Source organism: Seriola lalandi, unplaced genomic scaffold, assembly GCF_002814215.2.
Source record: "Seriola lalandi dorsalis isolate HSWRI2012SDOR001 ecotype SW California unplaced genomic scaffold, Sedor1 jcf7180002054446, whole genome shotgun sequence".
In the NCBI taxonomy this organism is placed as follows: Eukaryota; Metazoa; Chordata; class Actinopteri; order Carangiformes; family Carangidae; genus Seriola; species Seriola lalandi.
In genome coordinates this window covers 339,442-356,165 of record NW_019524999.1, presented here as the reverse complement: position 1 = coordinate 356,165, position 16,724 = coordinate 339,442, and the positions used below count along the sequence as shown (strand labels likewise).

Here is a 16,724-nt window from a genome sequence, read left to right as displayed (position 1 = left end):
CCACCCCCCCTCAAACCCACAGCACAACAAAATATTGTTGCAGATGCTGAAGCCTGTCCTGAGAGCACACCCAAGTCGAGGGCTATTTAAGAAAACAGTCGAGGTATGATCACCGGCGGTTTCCGTTGCAAGGGGGAGAGAGAAAAGAAACCCCCAGCTGAGAGGGGAGACCTCTGCACGTTTAATGAGAGGAATGGTATTCAGGCAGTCTCCCTCCAGTCTGCGCCTTTGGTGTCTCAGCATGTTAAACACTCACAGCATGATACAAAATATATTAAAGTATAGGACTGTTATCATCGATTTACAGAACACCCATACCCATGTACCAGGGATCAGCATTATGCATTTTTCTCATGGCGGGGGGTCTTAACTGCCTCGGAGGAAAAACTGTTTAAAGGCATCTCGTCTTTGTCTTCACATTCTGACACAGCAAGTCTTGTGAGCATGCCGCCTCTTTTTTTTTTTTTTTTTTCAACACTAAGCAATGATGACAGGGGAGCAAGAATAATCATATGGATTCAACACAGTCATCTCAGGCTGAGAATTATAATAGTTTTGGATTAGTATAATGCTGTGCACTTATAACCAGTGTAAGGCAGCACACCAGTTATTTCAACTATTATGTGAAGACCTTAACCAGGCTGTCTCACTCGCATCAATGTCGTAAGCGGAGTAGGCATAGCATCAGTCTTTGAAATTGCACTTGGCACGTACATCCCACAGTGTCTGTGTTTTGATTCTGTGCATGCGCCGCAGAGGTCACGGAGGGAACCAGATGGAAAGTGGGACTATATTTGATAAAAGAGTGACAAGGCTGGGGATGGTGGGAAAATAAAACTCATTTTATTGAGTGACAGTGAAACGAATTTAATGCTACGACTAACACCTCGACCCTGTGTGAATCTGCTATACAAAATTTGATGTTTAAAAACAATTAACACTAAGGAAATCACTTTATTATTCACAATGTATTTCTCATTTCTCTTTTGGACTGTCACACATCCTTCTTGACATTAATTTAGCTATCAAACACCCAAGTAAACTTAACAATTTGTTATTAGGGAACTTTGGCTCCTGTGAACTGGCAACACGTTAGTCAAACTGTTACTTTAATCTGAGTTTTTACAGTAAATTACTTTGTGCAGGACAATATAATGACTGAATGGGATTATCATCACTCAGATCTCAACACATGCAAATGTATTTATGTGTGTGTGTGTGTGTGTGTGTGATCTAAGTATTGTCTGTCTCACTAAGTGGACACAGTAACAGAGCTAAGACTTTGTGTATGGATGAGGATCCTTAAGCCTATATGCTTGCTGTACAGCTTTATTGTGGAGACAATCGGCTTAAGGCCTCATTATACTGTATAGACCTTGAGTGTAGGCTGATAATACGTAGCCACTTGCCTGATAAATTTAATTGGTGCCACATGCACCGATCAGCCAAGAAACAAGGTTAGGGTTTTGTTTGAATCCAATGTTTGGTCTCCATGATCAACTTCCATTTGTCAAGTCTCATGACTGCATATTATTCCATTGAAACTAAATACACTGTGGCTGCAGTACTCTGCTCCCGTTAACCTCTTTTAAATGGCTCTAAAATTAGAGGTCTCAGGTGAGGTGTAATGTCATACTAGATGAGCTGATTATGGCAGGCTTAATTATAACTTTGTTGGCTAATGTGTGCGCTCCGCATGTTTTCTCAGTGATGAATTATTACACTGTCTGAGAACTCAGACAAAACAGATCAAAGACTCCTCAGCCTGTGTATATTCTCCAGTGGAGGAGCCAGCCGAAGCTGACTCTTGCAGCTCTGTACATGACAAACAGAATTCCTCACTGTCTTTTCAGTTGAGTTCTCTTGTTAGCTGCTATTATGATGGATAATCTTCAGTCCCTTGAATCTTGACGAACAATCGCAGGTGGCAGGCACAGAAAAAAAAAAGGAATGTTGTTTTTGAATGTGGCATATAAGAAAAGAAAAAAAACAGTTTCTAATGGGGTCCTATGTGCCTTGTTGCCGGAGTGATGCCTTATCCCATGGTGAATGTGCTAATGGTTCATGGGAGTGAGAGGACTGAGCTTAGCCCAGCAGTGTAAACACACAGACAAAAGGGAGCCGTGAGTAGTGTGAAACGCATGCCTGGGCGCGCAGGTAGGCATTAGGTTTCACCCTACACAGCTCCAGCACTGTATCCATGACAGGGAGGAGGCCATTTGCTTTTGTAGCGAAAGAGAGCAAAAACAAACATGCAAACAGACTAGTACTAGAGGGACAGGTATAAATGAGGTGGGGGTAGAGTTGGGATGGAGAGATAAGGTGGTTTTTGATCAGTCACAACAGAGAAGTGACCATTTGCTTAGTAATGTTTGTTTATTTGTTTGTTTGTGTGGCCAGGGGTGGAAAGAGTCACATAATATGAGTCAGACAGAAGCACTATTACTTTCGAGCTTCTGTACAAGTGAAATGCCAGTAGTAGGAAATGCTACTTAAATAACATAATGAAGCTACTTTAAAATGTGTTCAAGTAAATGTGACTCAGCCACGGACATAGTTACATATGATATACTTCGTGTTTAACTGGCCATGTAGACTTTCTAAAAATTACATGAGTGTTTGACCAAATAAGAAAAAGAATTTATCCCCCTCTATTATGAAATAGAGTTTCTCCACTGATTAGTCAGACAACAACCAAGCTAATGCAAACCAATATGACAGCAGGATGGAAAGCTTTTTGGCTAATGTTTGCCACGCTACCACAGATAATTTTAGCATTTAATGTTATTGTCAAGTAATTTAACACTTCTGCCATGTGTTTGTAGAGTTTTGTTGCTGTGAGGGTTTACGGTTGGTCTGTTCCTGATCTCACAACTCATCTGGATAATCTGCAGAATCTGAATTTTTGTGATTTTGAAAAGCACATCTGCATTTGAAATTTTAGTCTGCTGGAATTTTTCTTTTTACAATGGAGAGAGAATTTTGGAAATGAGAAATCTTAACACATGGTGATGTTACTGCTTTCAATCAACATCCCTTTAAAATACTATGGGACAATATAAATCTTATGGAAAAGTAAAGATATGAAAATGCACAGAAAGGTATAAATATATTCTTTGCAATCGGTGCAGAAAATATCATTTGATACGCACTGATAAGGTTAGCATCACTTGTTATGGGTCACGAGGAGTTGGATAGGGCAGGCCTTATCTGTTTCATGACAGCGCTGGTCCCTCCCTCCCCCCCTCCCGTCCAGTGAAATGGTTAGCATTCAGCTGCCATTAAGGGATTTCCCTTCTCAGGATTATTGACCTTCTGGGCTTATTTTAGTGGCTTGCGTGGGTTTGCAGCATTTCACAGCTTAAGGTTTGTCACATTTCTGCAGTGGAATGTATGTGCAGCATCAAGTGCCTTGTGATTAAAAAAAAAAAAAAAAATAGAAAGTGTGACAGGGTGAATTCCTCTGTGAAATCACACAGGGACAGAGCTGACACGAGGAAAAAATTTCACCCCTGAACTGAACATCTCTCTTGGTCTGCTCCACAGGTGAGAGGATCAATGATGAGCATCTCTGAGACCAGTTGGCTTGGACTTCTTTAATCAGAGCCTTTTAGTCACAACACAAACCCGCCACCAACCATCAACACCAGGTGCCATGGCATGCTCCCTGCGGAAACTACACACCTTCTGCTGGTTTCTCATCACACTAGCCCAAGTGCACTCCACAGAGGGTAAGTACATATGAAACAGTCATCTTTGTTTTATATCAAACCATAATGTTTTGTTCTCTTTCCAGTATTTTTATGGCATCTTTTGAATGAGTATTGTTTCTGGCTCAATGGCAGCCACTGCCAGGAATTGTAATTTTTTTTTTTTTTTTTTTTTTTTTTGCTGTTGTCTTACTTAGGAATATAGCATGAGCAGTGAAATTGTGACTCAAGCCAGAGCTGCTCCTCTGAGTGCAGGCAATGCTTGTGTAAGTAATGCAGCTCTGAGGACAGTGGGCACAGGCGGATGGGGGATAATCTTGAGTGGTTTCATTAGTTGGTAAATTGTGATTTGTCTGAGATTTTCTGCTTGAAAGCGTCAGTTGTTCCCAGTGGCATCAGAGCTGGATCCATTTGTAAATTCCCCGCTAAAATGTTCTGTCTCATGGCAGGCACACACAGATTTCACACCTCGAAAAGTATAAAGCTTGAATGTGTTTTAATCATAGTGTATTTAGCTTTCATTAAATCAGTCTCAGCTGTATCGTAATTGCAAGATTTATGCATCCAAACCGTATCTCATAAACTGTATCCTGTACACATTAGTGTTTAATCAAAAGAATAGTGGTACATTACTTGGTTGTTTGATGATTGGATTTAGAATAACCCAAAGTTGGCGTCTTCTCAGTGCAATATATCAGCGAAAGAGCCATTACAGATTTGGTTCGCTGCTGCCAACTGTTGAAGCTTTCGCCAACTGTTCACTATACCTGCTTTATTGATTCTGTAAAAACTCAATAATGTAGGATTATTGATTCAAGTTTGGAAGGTAATGATTTCTCGAGATGCTTAATTTACGCTGTAGCAAGCCGTACTGGCACGATATATGATATATCTGTCTCTCATGTGTCATCTGGCTTGGATTTGATCCTTCATGTAAGAAGTGTGAAATTTGAGCAGTGTGTGTTCTCTATAGGCTTCAGTGGATTTCGGAAACAAAGTCGCAGAAATCAGTTAAAAGTGGCTGGTTATACTCATTCCTTCTACTCTATGTCAGCACTCTGACACATTGTTGTAGAAACCACATGCAAAGAGTTTCCAGTTTTGAGATCAGAGTATATATGAGTAAACCTAGTGAGGGGGCATGAAAGATAGTTGCCAGCTCAGTGAGTTTCTGTCCCATGTTGCTTTGCCTCTGATTTCACCAGGCGCTCCATAGAACTCGGTTGTGTTTGTAAGGTGGGAAGCCAGTGAGGGATCTTGACGCTACACTACTAACTCCAAATGGTCGGTGAAGGTGCATCTACCAAAGGGGATGTGATAGGATAGGCTGGACTTTGGTACGTGGTATCAGAGTCGTTGCTGACATTAAGTGACAAACGGCAGTCTAAACCCTCCCCAGGCAAACAGAGAGTGAGCGGGGACTGTAGTACGGTAGAAACTGCAGACATGCCCGCTCCTAATGAGTCAACACAACAAAGGAGTAAGCACATTTATTGATCACATTTGTCATTCACCTTTTCTTCTTGTTGCACCCCCCACCCCAACCCACCCACTCCACCCCCTCCTCCTCCACCACCACACATTTCCCATCTCAGCTGCAGAGATCAGCCCAGAAACAGTTCATTACAAACAATATCCCCAAGTAAACATGCTTCATTAAACTGCGTCTACCCCTAATATCTTTTTAATGCATTTTTATAATTGAATTAAATGGGTTAGTGGAATGCTGTAAATAGTTTAAAGTTTGTTTTTTTCCCTCGTTTTTTTGTGGTTGAAGGAAGAGATATACACACAGCTAAGATTGATACTGTAGCTCTGGGGGATTGTGTTCCTCTCTGACCTCCATCTATACAATATGATTCATCCTACACATTTGACTGCATGGGTATGACTCATGTCCACAACTGCACATTTCTGTGATCTGCATTTGCTCAGCTGACTCGCTGCCATAGCGAGCCTTTCATCTCCCATTTTTCTTATTTTCTCCACATCTTAACCTTAAGAAATTGATTGTATGCATCCACAACCCCAACAGCCCAGTCAGTGACATTAGTTTCTGAAACTGATTTGCCTTATTATTCTAATTATGCTGTATATATATGGCATTATAATTTTATATATACATATATCAAAGGAGCCCTGAGGGCTAGAGCTTTTCAACCTAATGATATGGAATTAGCCTCTGCTGTGTTTTATTGCGCTCAGTACAGAAAATAAATGAGAATCTAGTACTATAGAGAAATCTTTTTTTTTCTGTTCTACTTTTGAACAGCCTTTTAGTTGAGTATTGTTCAAAGTCATGGAACAAATTCCAGCTATAATTAATATTTTGTTATAATTATACACTGTGATTGTCTGAATATGTTGGATCATTTAAGTCAGTGCTAATTCAGTATGTCTGTAATCCTATAAAAGCCCAGGGGGACCTTATAATTACATAGGTACTTTAAATAAATATCAATATTAAGATGGACATAAAGGGCCATCACATGTAAAATTTACTTTATTTTGGCCACTCCATGAATTTTGCACATCAAATTTATATTACTTGTTACAAGAAATACTACTCTGGTTTCCAAAGCCTGGAAAAATAACCCTGATGATGTCATCAGGGGTTATCTGGGCTTGGGAGAGAGACTACTTGTATTTAATGGAAAGCCTGGATTACAAACTGAAGGGTATAGAGTGGATGTGAAAGCAGGGTCTAATGAAAGACTTTATTGAGTTGCAGTTTGGAAGGGGTAGAATTCAGTGCTTTTGGAGCTTGATCCATACCAGGGGATAAAAGTCATCATATCTCAGTCTCTGCTGCTTTGATTTCAATCACTCTCATAAGTACCCCAAATTTATGGATTGCTGGAGTACCTCTTTATGCATTGTATAATTTCTGATTACATATTAAATTAAAGCACCAAAAGTTACTTATTTTGTTAATTTCAAACCCTTGCCACAGTGTTGCTATTAGTGATGTCAATCAGAAACAAAAGTCAAATGTTTTCATTCAGTAAACCAGCTTTGTAAGTGGTTCATTGTATGTCAATGTAATGAACTGGGTTGTGATCAATACTCCAAATTCAACATTTATTTATTGAGTCATTTTTAATTCAGATGACCATTTTAAAGTAGACAGTAATACTTGCTAAGGTAGTTCATGAAGTAGCAGACATCTCTGCCTATCATTTTAATCAGTATCCTTTACTTTGATCTGCTTTGATATTGTTTTACATCGACGCAAGTTGCCCTCTGGCATTTGGAGTGATCTTCTTTGAAGCAGCAGGTTTATTTCCTTTTGTCATACTGGTGTCCTCTGTGGATGTCACCATAGCAACCCAGCAGGAATGAGGTGAAGGTGTAATTTATAAAGTAATAAGTTTTTTTTTTTTTGCAAAATGTAAAAACAGTGATGATTTTCCCTTGCAACATATGATTAAATTGGCTCACATGTCTTCCAAAATAATTTAGTCAAGTCTGGTGGGGTTGAAAGGATTTGTCTGTATCAGCGACAGAATAACAATTCACACCTAGCTCAGCTACGTGCGCTCTTCAAAGGCTTTCCCGAAGATTGTTAGAATTATGGCGAGGCAGAATTAGGGAGTAAGGATTCTGTGTCAAGAGGTTAGCAAGGCACAAAGAATACACCAGGAGAACATGTCTGTGTTACATTTCTCCGGTGTTTATCAGATGTTGATGCATCTGGCCTTATTTTAATCAACTTAACTGTTTTTAAATCAATGATCAAAAGAAATATGACCAGCTGACAAGGGAAATCCCTGTATTTATTTAGTGGAGGCTTTTTTTTTTTTCAAGGAACTATTTCTATTCCTCTTAATCATGTGGTATTGGTGGTTTTACAGTACTTAGATGACCAGTCTATAAAAATGTATTAAAAGCAAAGCAGTGTGAAATAGGTCAAGGTGATTTTATGTAACAATGATTCAACCACAGTTGTTCTCTCCAGATTGCATGATGTTATTTCATTACTGAACACTGGGGCCCGTGCTGGTTAGTTCTGCAAGGGGAAGGGTATATAAAGAGTTTGCCATGATATGAAAGCTGTGTTTCAGTGGCAGAACTTGTGTGAACAAGCCTGACACAGAGAACTCCTGTTCCCTCTGTACACCCTGAAACCACACTATTGTTTCTGCTCAAAGCTTTAAATGTTTGAAGCACTTGAGATTTCTCAAGGGCAACAGGAAAGGGCACCTTTAAAAGTCCTCTTTTTGTACAATGTGAGAAGAAAAAAGAGGAGACTTAAAGCCTTCATCTCAAAGTGAATGGAATGAAATAGACAATCAAGGTGCTCTGAAATGTAATTACTGCAAGTAAAAGCCCAAAGCTTAATGTGAGCCAGAACTTGCAAGAACAGGATCGAGCAACTCCCAGTGCTGTGCCACCACCTATTTGCTCTGGTTGGTCTTCTCGTAACCACCAATGCATATTTATAGACCTTCATAAAGATGGCCAGTCATTCAGAGAACTTTTCCTTCTGACCTGACCTCAGGCCGTACCTTGCTATATTAGGGCAGGCTGATAGTTGCCATGGAGAGCAGGTTAGCATCTAACAGGTAAATTCAATCAGGTAAAGTAAATCCAGATATCATAAGCCTATTCTTCAGAGGCAAAGACAGTGCGTCTGTGTTTACTGATAATCTGCTTTTCATTCTCTCCACCAGGGCCTTCTTTCTCACTAGCTTCGCTTGTGCATTTAATCTTAAAAAAGAAAACTCAAAATACTGTCTGTCAAGTAAGCATTTGTGGAACCATGGGCAGTAGGCCTGTTCTTTTGAAGTACTAATTTGTGCCAGACTTGTGTCCATGGAAAAAGAATAGTACCCCACTGCGTCGCCACATTCCCATTCCCTGACCACTTAATTTGGTATTTAACGTACTTTGAAAAGGCTGGCCCATAGCTAATTTGTTTTAACAAAACCAAATAATTTCTTAGGTAATTATTTTATGAAATTGTTATTTGCCTATTAAGTTTTACTGCTTCCAATTTACCTCATACTGGAAACAGCACCAGACCAGTTAAGGCTAAAGGGGTGAATTTTTCCTTTGTCCCATGTGTCTTTAGTAAACAACTTCTGTTGGTTTTTTCTTTCCACCTCCTGCTTGATGTCATCGTGGTTGTTTGCAGCAGACTGCGGAATCTGGCTTCCCGTGGAGCCAGGCAGGCGTGGGGCCTGTGTACGAAGGCCCACCATGCTGTCATGTCTCTTTCATCGCCGGCCAGGCTTGGCCAATAAGGAGATAAGGAGACAATGACTGGGAGAGCAAGCAGTGGCAAGGTGTAACCACAGCCCCTGGGTCTCCTCCCTGCTGAGCACTTCAAATCCTCATTAGGATTTTCAGCAAAGGAAGGAGGGATTTTCTGGATTAGGGCTTTGTCACAGCTGGCTCCAGGTTGGTGTTTGTCATGCAGGAGCATGGCGGAGCACTGACATCTTGCCACCCTTCTCCCTCCCAACCAAACACGGAACCCTTCGTTCACCTGGCTACTGAGGCAGCTAAAAGGTGTTCCACTAACCTAAAATGTTTGAAACTCATAATTATTAACTCGCTGCCCTTGCCAAAGGTTTTTAATGCCATTCCAGTGGCCTGTGCTGGTGTCTGTGGGTTTGGGCTGCTGCATCAGCATTCTTCTTAATGGTTATTTATGCCGAGATAACCTTGGGAAGCATCATTAGTTTGTTGTTTGCTGTCGCCATTCATAACTCACGCCGAGATCTCAGCCGTGACACGGATGCGGCAGTTCAGACAGGCGACACAATGCCTTGTTTCAACTCTAGTCGCTCTCCTCTATGTGTCAGTCATGGCAGGGACACTAAATTGTATTTTATTGAGGCTATTTATCCTTTAACTTCTGACTTATTTTAAGGTTTTCTAAGCTGTATGTTTTTCCTAAACCCAAGCAAAGTTTTTCTTCTTGCCAGCATGTAGGTGTTTGTCGAATTAAGTCATGTGTCTTGTGGACCGCTTGCGCAAAACAGCAGGCCTGTGTTTCTCGACATGTGGCTCAACCTCTAACATTGCCCTTAATTGGGTTTCAGACTTGTCTAGGAGAGTGGTTCAGCGTGACAGAGCCTCAGACTTAGTGTGAAACCTACCTTTTCCCATCATTCTCGGTGCTGATCTTTGTGGATAATGGGCATTCACACGGGTCCCACGAGGCTCTGGCTGGGTGGGATCTCAGGGCACCATAGATTAGTCATCTACCCACATGTCCCTATCTGACTCATATTTTACCGTCATGCTTTGTCTCACTTTGTTCTTGGCCTTGTCGTATCGTGTGGGTCTCTAACAAGTATATCCCAGACAATCTACAAAACATGTTCTGATAACCCATAGAGTCTCCTCTCTGAATTCCAAACACGGGAAAACAAATGCGACTTATCAATCTCCAGCGCAGTAGCCTATAACCAAAGACCCATTATTCATGGAGCATTTATTGTTGTCTGCTATTGTTGGTTGTCTCTGATCTGACTGTGGCAGATGTGACTAGCAGTATGTGGGCATCTTTGTATAAGCAGGCTTCAATTTGTCAGAGATATGCCTCCATTATAAGAGTTGTGTTTTGGTTCTCTTCTTTGTTTTATATTTGTTAGTAGTGGTGGTAAAATGAAAAAGTGGCTTTGACCCAGGTTGGCTGCAGGATTTGATTTTAAAGGTCTGGTATATATATAGTGAAAAGGGCATGTATATGTATTTAGAAAATACTTAAAGCTACCCGTGTGATAACAGAAATAGCACAGGCTCTTTAGCTCTTTAATATTTTTATGCTGCTAGAGCCTGTGTAGTGGACATCAAGGACTGTAGCCAGACCTCACGCAAGGACTGCTGATGAAGTGCTGTCTGGAAGGGCGGATGAGGAGAATGTTTTTGATTATCCAGTGTAGATGGTATTTCAAACAGGAACCAGCATGTACACCTTGCGCCAGACAAATGAACCAGCTCAGCCGGTCAAAGGGCAAATGTAGCTCGGTTTCCTGTTTGCTACTGTAATACCGTGGAATTTTAAGGTGATTAGACTGCAGTGTGCGGGTCACATGGAGTGCAGCGTAGCAATATTCAAGTTCTGTCTACATAGACCCCAGCCTTTCCTGTGAGTTAGAGACTGTTGTGAATGAGCTGTTACTGTGCGTGCTGCGCAGTTTTGCGTCATACAGTGAATTACATGTATTTATCAGTATGAGCAATTTAGTTCTCTGATTTGAGCAACAAGAGCAACTTACAAATGAATGCACTGAAGTGGTCTTATGAGAACTACCATTTATGATACCATTGACTCCTGCCTGTGAGTTTTCCATTCCATGTCAGCTGAAACAACTAATGTAAACAACAACAATCTCCAGGTGTTCGAGGGGTATGTAATCACATTTTAATTGTGTGGGCGATGTTGAAAGGCATGTTCACTGAAGCACAGGGAAGTGTGGTTATGGTTTGGATGCCATGCAATGAAAACTGATTGCAGAACATGTAATGACAGATTCTGCAAAGAGAACATAATATATCCAAAGGCTTATGATTTCACAGACTTCGCAGTTCACGCTCAAGAGTCAGATGCAAGATATTCCTGCTTGCCCTTAGCGGAATCCTCTTTGTCCTCTTGCTTTCAGTCCTGATTTAGAGCAGCTATAAATCCTGAAGAGGCTCCTGTAAACGAGGGGTGGTGAAACTACGCCCATAAATATAAAGGATTTAGAACCAGGGCCCTTTGAAGGAACTCTGAGTGCCCATTTATGAAGCTTGTTAACTTCGAGTTTCGCTGGTACATCCAGTATTTCCCCCTTTTGTTCAAAGTTTTCTTTATAGCGAAGCTTGTCTAAAACCTGCTTGACCAACGACAGGTCGCTAAAATATGTGGTCAGTCAATAACAAAGTTGTTTTAGCCCATTGACCCGTTTTTGTAGGTCGTCATATAGAGTCAGCATGTGTGGGTTTACTTGCAGTCAAACATAACACGTCAGCTCAGGCCATTTGTGCCCTGGTAGATTACACTACAACTTGACCCCATGCGACTCAACTTTTGACCTCGTGAGTCATAATGACCCTGAGTGCGTCTGTGTGTCAAGGGTTTGGGCCTCTGCTCTTAAGCCCCACTCTAAAATAAATGATGGGCTGAAGAAAATAGTCATCGAAGACAGATTTCCCCTGTGAAAACGCTACAAATCAATATGAAATGAAGCGAGTCATTTTGAATCAACCCCTCTTAGTATAAGTGTGTGTCTTTCATAATACTGACTCAGCTCCGCTGGACCGTTGCCTTGTGCTTAATAGTTGCTCTAGTACCCTAATTTCCATCACACACATACCCCCGTACACATGTTCCCCAAATTATTTTTAAATAGTCAACAAGCAATAATTAAGGCAGATAAGCATGAGAGACATCTGATAAATCCTTAAATGAGAACTTCAAAGTGCCCCTGCTGAGACAGAGTGAGGGCTGGAAACAGATGTAGAAGTGAGAATGTTAGGAAGCGGGCTTTGTCTGCGGACTTGATTCAAATGAGGTTAATCCAAATCTGAAAGTTTCTAATAAAAAATGTTGGGGGGGTGGGGTGGGGGGGGGGTCTCTTTTGAATGTTATAACAATCAGTTCACTGGAGGGAAAAAATACATATGAGACTGGAGGTCATCAAGATAATATTCAGCCTCTGGATTATAATGAATAGCAGCCAATAAATCCTTGATAAATTGAAACAAGAGTAAAATTCAATTTTAGCTTGGCCAGCTTTCTGTGTGTTTTGAGATGGACTCCTTGAACCACAGGAAATCTAAAGACACCAGTCCTTTGCTTTGGAAAAAAAAAAATCAAAATGAGTAAATTAATTATACTATTGTTTCCCTCGTGTTACATTTGTCAGATAAGCACTCAGTAGGTGTGCAGAACGTTTAGGTAACCTTGAGTGAATCCAAACAGGAGACAAAAGCCTAGGAGGCCAGTGCATCTGAGTAAAATAGCACTGCGTCACATAACAATTCACCTAACCTAGAGGGCGGCAGGTCTGCGGTCTAGTTTGAATAAGAGCTGCATAAAGAATTCAGTTGGAGCAGGAGTCGTGTCATCAGGGCATGACTACCCGGTTGGTCAGGGAATTTAAATGCCAGGTGGGGGTCAGTTGAAGCGCTAGCTGAATAATGTGGCACAAATGCATGCACAAGAGAGCCGAGTCTCGGGAAGAGGAACCACTGCTGTGGTCTGCTTGAAGAAGTGCACTTTGGGAATGCAAACCAAGCAGATGGACCTTTCTCATTTGTGTGTACTGCCACTGGTGACCCATTGGGAAATGCTTCCTTATTGAATCGCAGAGCATCAAATGCTTCATTGGAGCAGAGAAGCAAGTCTGGGCTACCCAATGTATCCCATGTTTTATTTTTTTTTTTTCATCATTTGTAATGGAAACTGTGGAAATGATATAGTCCGGAGGAAGTGCTGACAAACACATAGCAAATCTAGTCTAAGAGGTCTTTTGCAAAAAAAATATGACCCACATCCTTATCACATTTAAAGTCTGAATCATTTAATATCGTCACTGATAAGGCTGAGTAAGGAGGACCAAAGAGCTTGCTGTCGCTTTAAGGCACCATGACTCTTAGCAGGGACTGCCCTATATCAATTCTCTTTGGGAATGACTCATGGGATCAATCCACTCCTAATCAAACAAACCACATTTTAAGTCAGTTCACTTTAAATTTGCACAATTTAAAATGTAATGTTAAATTGCAATTCACACACCACTGACCAAATCATTAATTTCTGAATTTAGTCAAGGTCTGAGGGACATTTACTTCCGAGATTTTTAAAGTATCTCTACGTTATTGTGATAAAATATATCTTTGACAATCTTAAATGTATTATAAGGCTCACATTTTCCAGTGACCATCTGTTAAGGACCATGAGAAAAAATTTACTCTTTGATGGCCATCGCAGTCATTTCATTACCACAAGATGTCCTTGCTTTTTTGTGTGACCTAAAAAGCACTTCCCCTTCTCTTTCGCACACACACACACACACACACACACACACACACACACACACACACACACACACACACACACACAGCGCCTGGCCCCAGGGCTATCCGATATTAGACAGTGAGATGACATTGTGTGCTTGTGCGAGTGCAGTCAGCCGACATGTGCAGATGATGTGAAGTCAATAATGCATTATGAAAAAAGGGGATTTATGACCTTGATGAGCCCCATAGAGCTTAATTAGGCCTAAAGGTTGATTTACATACAAGAGAACATGGAATCTGATGAGGCTCTGTTTTCCTGCCGCTGGACTGCATTTTCATTTTGTCTGCCGTCAACACTTGATGCCTTGAGGCCTAGAAAAAAAACCCTTCTTGGCTACCAGTCTTTCCAAGTGTCCGTATTTTGTCTGAACACAGTAAAGTCATCGAGTGCTAAACTACAGGATCAGATCTCTTTTCAGGGCAATGATAGCATTTCCTGTGCAGGCTTATGTGTCTACAAGTGATGGTAAGAGATGAGGAAAAGAATAATTGTAAAAAAAAAGTCTCTGACAGGGTGAATTTCTGTTTAAAGAAGCCCACTTTAACACCAAAAGGATAGGGAGGAAAAAATTGCAGTCTTTTTTTCATGGCATCTATTCAGAGAGAAATGACAAGATCTTTTTCAGAGTCATGTACCTATATCAAAGATGCTCCTGATAGCCCCCCTGCTGTTGCTATGGAAGTAGCAGAGATGTAAATGAACTGGAGTGAATTGGATGGTGGAGAATACAAATGAGGTTGGAATGCTCGTTCCCCTGCTGCTCTTTGCCTCTTCTTCTTCCTCTCCCAATATCTTTCTCTGTTCCTGTCTCCCTCTCTCCGCGCAAGTACATTTCAAAGACTTAACATTAACCAGTATTCAACATATTTTGACACTGCATGAAGTGATATGGGATTTACTTTATTTCTATATTTCCTATTTTCTTTTAAAATGGGTTCAAATTTTTTGTACTTTTATATTAAATTATTTTTAAGCAAGACCCCTATGGATATGTGCAAATCTCTTTTTTTTTCTTTATGGCACTGCACATCTTGCTGATGGATGGATGAAATAAGAACAGAAAAAAATCTATGCTTTTTCTCCTACAGAATGACTCACTGATGATCTGTGATATAAATATGAGCTAAGATGTTGTGTCTATGTATTTTGTGCCACATAAGTCATAGTTTCAACATCAGTTGTCAGAGAGTTTAATAATCCACAGATGTTATGGGCTGAATTACAGAGCAGAAAAAAACCCTGCATAAGTAACTGTCTTTTGCTGTTAGCCATGCCCAAAAATGACATCAGCTTTCAACACACGAAGTGGGAAAAAAAATAGAAAAACAGTCTTGAGTTAAAGTTAATGTTAAGAAATTCAGAGGAACGTTAAAATCTGTCAAACCAGTGGTGTAATTCTTTTTTACAATGGCCACACAGAGTCAGCAGTCTACCTCATATCCTGCTGTTTGCAGGATATATGCAATATTTTCTTTCTTCTCCCCTGTGTGGACCTGACTTCTTAAGAATACATGCTGTTGTAAAGGATATCTCTGGATTATAGAATCAGCACTGTGGGAAGAGTCTTGACTTAAAGGTTTCTTTTCCTTCACAGACTTCCTTTGCTTGTACTGTAGGGAGGAGGGGGGGAGGGGTGGGGTGGCAGAACCTGGAGGACTCAAGCTGTGTTTCCTGTGTCTCCAAGCTAATGCTATAGGCCACACTTTTCTTTCACCCCAAATCCCCCCAGCAAGCGACCTTGTCGGCTCAGGAGTGCAGAATAATGGCTGCGCCGAGCAGAGATGCTAGCTCATTTACAAGCAGCTGTTTAGCTCCCATCAGAACAGCGAGGAAAATCAAAGGACTGCGGTAACGGTAGATGACAAGCGTCAGGAGCGTCCCCGTCACACTTCTCATTGGCTCTCGACAGAAAAATTATCTGGTTTCACATCAAAATAATCTGGAGACCTCTTTTGTGCTCTGGCCACAATGATGGCAGAGTGAGTGGCTGAATACGCCTTTTGATCAGCCTCTGCTTTTCCCCTGGACTAACTCTGGAAGCATGTGTAACTCAAGGGTCATTTTAATATGAAAACCAGTTACTGGATGCGAGATAGCCCTGATGAAAAGCAGAATAGTTCTTCTGTCAGTTATGCTGCATAATCAGTGCTAGGCAATAGTGGAATGATTTGAGTTTGCTTTGTTGCCCTTATTTTAATGTATGGCTGTTTCATAAGCTGGATTTTAGCTGTGAATACTTTACATGTTCCTTATGCCCTTCATATCACTATCCCTTTGATTGATCATGGTAAAGTCTGGCTTCATGGGACTACATGGTGGACTGTCCCTACATGGCTGAAGATCGTAATGACTCCTCGTTTCTGTGAAATAGGAAGACATCTTGTTTATTACCTCTGCTTCAGTGACAATCATATCCAACCAGATGGTCACTTTCCAATTGATTTGGCTCATCTGTGAAAAAAAAAAAAAAACTGAATTAAAACATTACAGCACCAAGGAGACGGTACATAATGGGTCCCCTTTACATTTCTCACAGTTCTTCAGCTGCGGATTCTGTATTGGCCTGATGTCATCACAAAGGTTACACATGGTAGTAAATGCCAGTCTGGCAAGCTTTAAATAGAGCTTCCTCACTGGTCTAATAAAGTGCTATAACCCATGGAAATAGATGTCCTGTGCACCAATCAAAATCAATTACTAGCATGTGATAACAACACGTACAATAGGCACATGTCAAAAGGTTGAGTGATCATATATTTTATTTAGTGGGCAAAACATAAAATGATTCAAATTTTAATCTATGCTTGTTGGTTGTAAAATATACAGCATTTTCAAGGCTTACAGTCTGATTTCAGTCTGTCGAAAGAAAGATAAGAGCCCCAACGGAATGCTTTGCCTTTGTACAATGGCACTGATCACTGCTCAGCTCAATGCTTGCCACATAGCTGATGAAGAGGAATTGAAATGCTTTTTCTCGTGGTGGTGGTGGTGGT

At 40.8% G+C, this 16,724-nt stretch overlaps 1 protein-coding gene across 12 annotated transcripts in view; it reads left to right on the top strand.

Annotated features, from left to right (window-relative positions):
* Positions 1 to 16,724, top strand: part of adgrl2a (adhesion G protein-coupled receptor L2a) — a 95,294-nt gene that overhangs the window by 18,119 nt on the left and 60,451 nt on the right. For all 12 annotated transcript variants that reach the window (XM_087175314.1, XM_023411056.2, XM_023411054.2 and 9 more), the window contains exon 2: positions 3,547 to 3,731. In XM_087175314.1, coding sequence (XP_087031440.1) covers positions 3,656 to 3,731 — 76 coding nt within the window. In that variant the 5' untranslated portion in view covers positions 3,547 to 3,655. The remainder of the gene's footprint in view (positions 1 to 3,546; positions 3,732 to 16,724) is intronic.